The 2,687-nt window shown below is 50.1% G+C and overlaps 1 protein-coding gene across 1 annotated transcript; it reads left to right on the forward strand.

Moving 5' to 3' along the window:
* Positions 1-866: 866 nt before the first annotated feature.
* On the forward strand, positions 867-2,035 carry Pmar_PMAR016483 (conserved hypothetical protein). The gene is made up of 10 exons (XM_002778269.1): positions 867-994; positions 1,038-1,104; positions 1,149-1,213; positions 1,255-1,337; positions 1,381-1,469; positions 1,529-1,598; positions 1,638-1,700; positions 1,744-1,806; positions 1,851-1,948; positions 1,992-2,035. The coding sequence occupies exons 1-10, from the start codon at positions 871-873 to the stop codon at positions 2,026-2,028; spliced, it is 759 nt and encodes a 252-aa protein (XP_002778315.1). The 5' UTR covers positions 867-870; the 3' UTR covers positions 2,029-2,035.
* Positions 2,036-2,687: the final 652 nt, after the last annotated feature.

Below are 2,687 nucleotides of genomic sequence, written 5' to 3' on the forward strand. Positions count from 1 at the left end.
GGGTACCGGTATGGCGGAGTAGGTAGGTAGTAACACTTGTGACACACTAGAAGGCGATGGTGACACCAGCGTGCCTGTGGGAGGGTAGAGACGGGGAGGAGAGGCTGGTGGCGGTTACTTCTTATGAACGAGCTGCGTCGACCCACAACAGTAGGACTCGGAAAGGCGATAGAGCTTCGACGCTGACGGGCCATTGGGAATACTATAGACGACCTGAAAGCACGAATTTTACGAGTAGATGAGCGTTGAGGTGGGCTACCTTGTGAGGGAATCTCTCCTTGACGTATTGGGAGGTATAGGGCTCAAGTAGGGAGAGGTGGTCGTGCTGTGAAATGGAGTGGGCTGCATCGTATGGGAAGAGGTTGGGGAATGCTGATGACTCGACGACGGAGGCATGCGTTTCAAAACGGACATATCCTGACTATCGCGCGCCCAGGAGTCAACCAGTGCCGTGATAGCAGTGCAGCTAACATCGTGGTATGAGGAAGGATGAATTATTTGTTTATTTGTTTGACTGGTTAAGGCTGTTGATGTACGTTTCACTTGTGACTCGTATAATCTACCATGTCAGACGTGTATAATTCTGTTTCTACTAAAAGATGATGGAGGACTCCCCATTGGAATTGAACCGGTTCATGTCGATCTGTTGCTAAAACTAAACGATTTCGCATATATCTGACCCCAGCCTGAGTGTAAATTTACATGTACATTTATACCAGTAGAAGCAGAGCCTCTAGAGGGTCTCAGCAACACTACTCCAAACAGCATCGAATATGATTGCAAGCGATGGAGAATACAATTCGAATACTGGAATTTGAATACTTTGCTTTCACTAATACGAAGCCATTAGTCTGATGATCACCAGTAGTAATGCAAAATCTGATTCGGTATCTCACCAATGGCTGTAACGGGGGAGCTTGCGACGCTGCTGGGTTACAGTCCTTCACCGCGGCCTGTGGGGGAAGGAACCCTCCTAGCCCTAGCGAGGATGAAGGTGGTACATGGATTTTCCATACCACACCATCCGTAACTCTCAGTGGACGAGTATCAGCCCGTGAGTGAAGATGTTGCCAGTGATGGCGTTCCCGAGTGGAACGATCTCATGTGAGATCCGCATGTAACAAAAGGTGACCTAAGAATGTCCTCAGCGTCCCCCGATTCGACACAGCGTCCTCAAGCCCCAGCTATCACGGCCGTAACCAGAGCTACTGCGGTGAGCACGCTTGCCTGCTACGCTCATGGAGCCCCTCTCAGCTGGGGATTCCTTCGACGGGTCCACTCGTGCTGAAAGCCCTCGAGATCCGTCTACGACTGCTAACGACAAGCGCCGACTAAGGGTATCCAAATCATCACCATCATAGCCTCTATGTCGTATAGCAGAGTCTAGTCCGAGAGTTCACAGCGAGGGCAATGCGTGGCGTTGACTGCTGGCAGGTGGACCTCCACAGTGGGGCTTTCCACAACGCCATGTAAGCCTCTCCGACTTAATAACACAGTGGCTTCTGATTCAAGACGACCATCTTTCCAGGTACCAACTCGATAGGGACCTCAGACGGTTCATCCTTGCTACAGATCAACCTGTACGCGCATGCCCACAGGTGACAGGTCCACATGGTCATCATCTACCCCCTATGCAGGTATCTTGTGATGTTGCCGATATAGTAGATATCCTCAGAGCCGAGGAGTCCCTTGTCACCCTAGTAGGTTATTCCCTCCTCTGCCCCTCATCCTTCCCCTTCACAGGAGTACCCGGCCCTTCAAGATGCCCTCCTGCCCTCCGACATGAGCCGTTTGATCCTCCTCCAGGTAGCCCCCCCAACCGACCCTAAAGGTTCCTCTCTTGCCCCCAGGTATACCATCACGGCCTCGAGGACATCGAAACAGTGGGTCTACTAGAATCATCTCAGCAGGCCCGAGAGACCTTTCTTGCTGCCCTCAACATCCTACAGTAAACCCAACCTCATCGGAGACCCGTCCAACTATCCGTTCAGAATCTACGCCCAAGCTGCCGCCGCCGGCTCTGATTGATGCTCCCATGCTGTTACTCAATGCCACGTTTCGTATCTTCTTCTTATTGCGTTGTCGAGCATATTGACAACCGAGTGAAAACACTATGCTAGTCCAAGTTGTATAGCCGCCGCTGTACTCTAAACTCACATACACGGGTTCTGACTTTGGACCGATGAGCGATCACTCAAGCTAAGGCAGTATGGAACTGACCCCATAGCTACATTGATATTCCTGTGAAGTTTGTCTACCGTTTGGGAAGTGTAGGTGTATATGAGTCAACTACGCCTTGTCGAACTTTGAGCTCATACGTATGTCTCGAATCATCTGCCAGAATTGCATCACCCACGCGCGATGTCCTCGTGAGTTGTACTCTGCGAGACTGTTAACTCGCTTTCATAGACGGAATTAATGTCACTATTTGAAGCGCATCACAAAACTGAGTGCCTCGTACGCTAATATGACGATCTTGCCACACCTGAGCTCCAAGTAAATGCCCTTACTAGGTGTTGAAACAGTAGCCTAGGGGATGTAAGCTGAAGACACTTCTGAATAATAAAGATGATACAGCCGAGCACACCTGTCGTTCTATCACTTATCAATCGCTACTATGTACATCAGAAAAGTGCCCAATGGAGTATATCAATCCAATCCTACCTTGGGCCCTCCATATTCAAGGT

This window comes from Perkinsus marinus (genome assembly GCF_000006405.1).
Source record: "Perkinsus marinus ATCC 50983 genomic scaffold scf_1104296950170, whole genome shotgun sequence".
In the NCBI taxonomy this organism is placed as follows: domain Eukaryota; phylum Perkinsozoa; order Perkinsida; family Perkinsidae; genus Perkinsus; species Perkinsus marinus.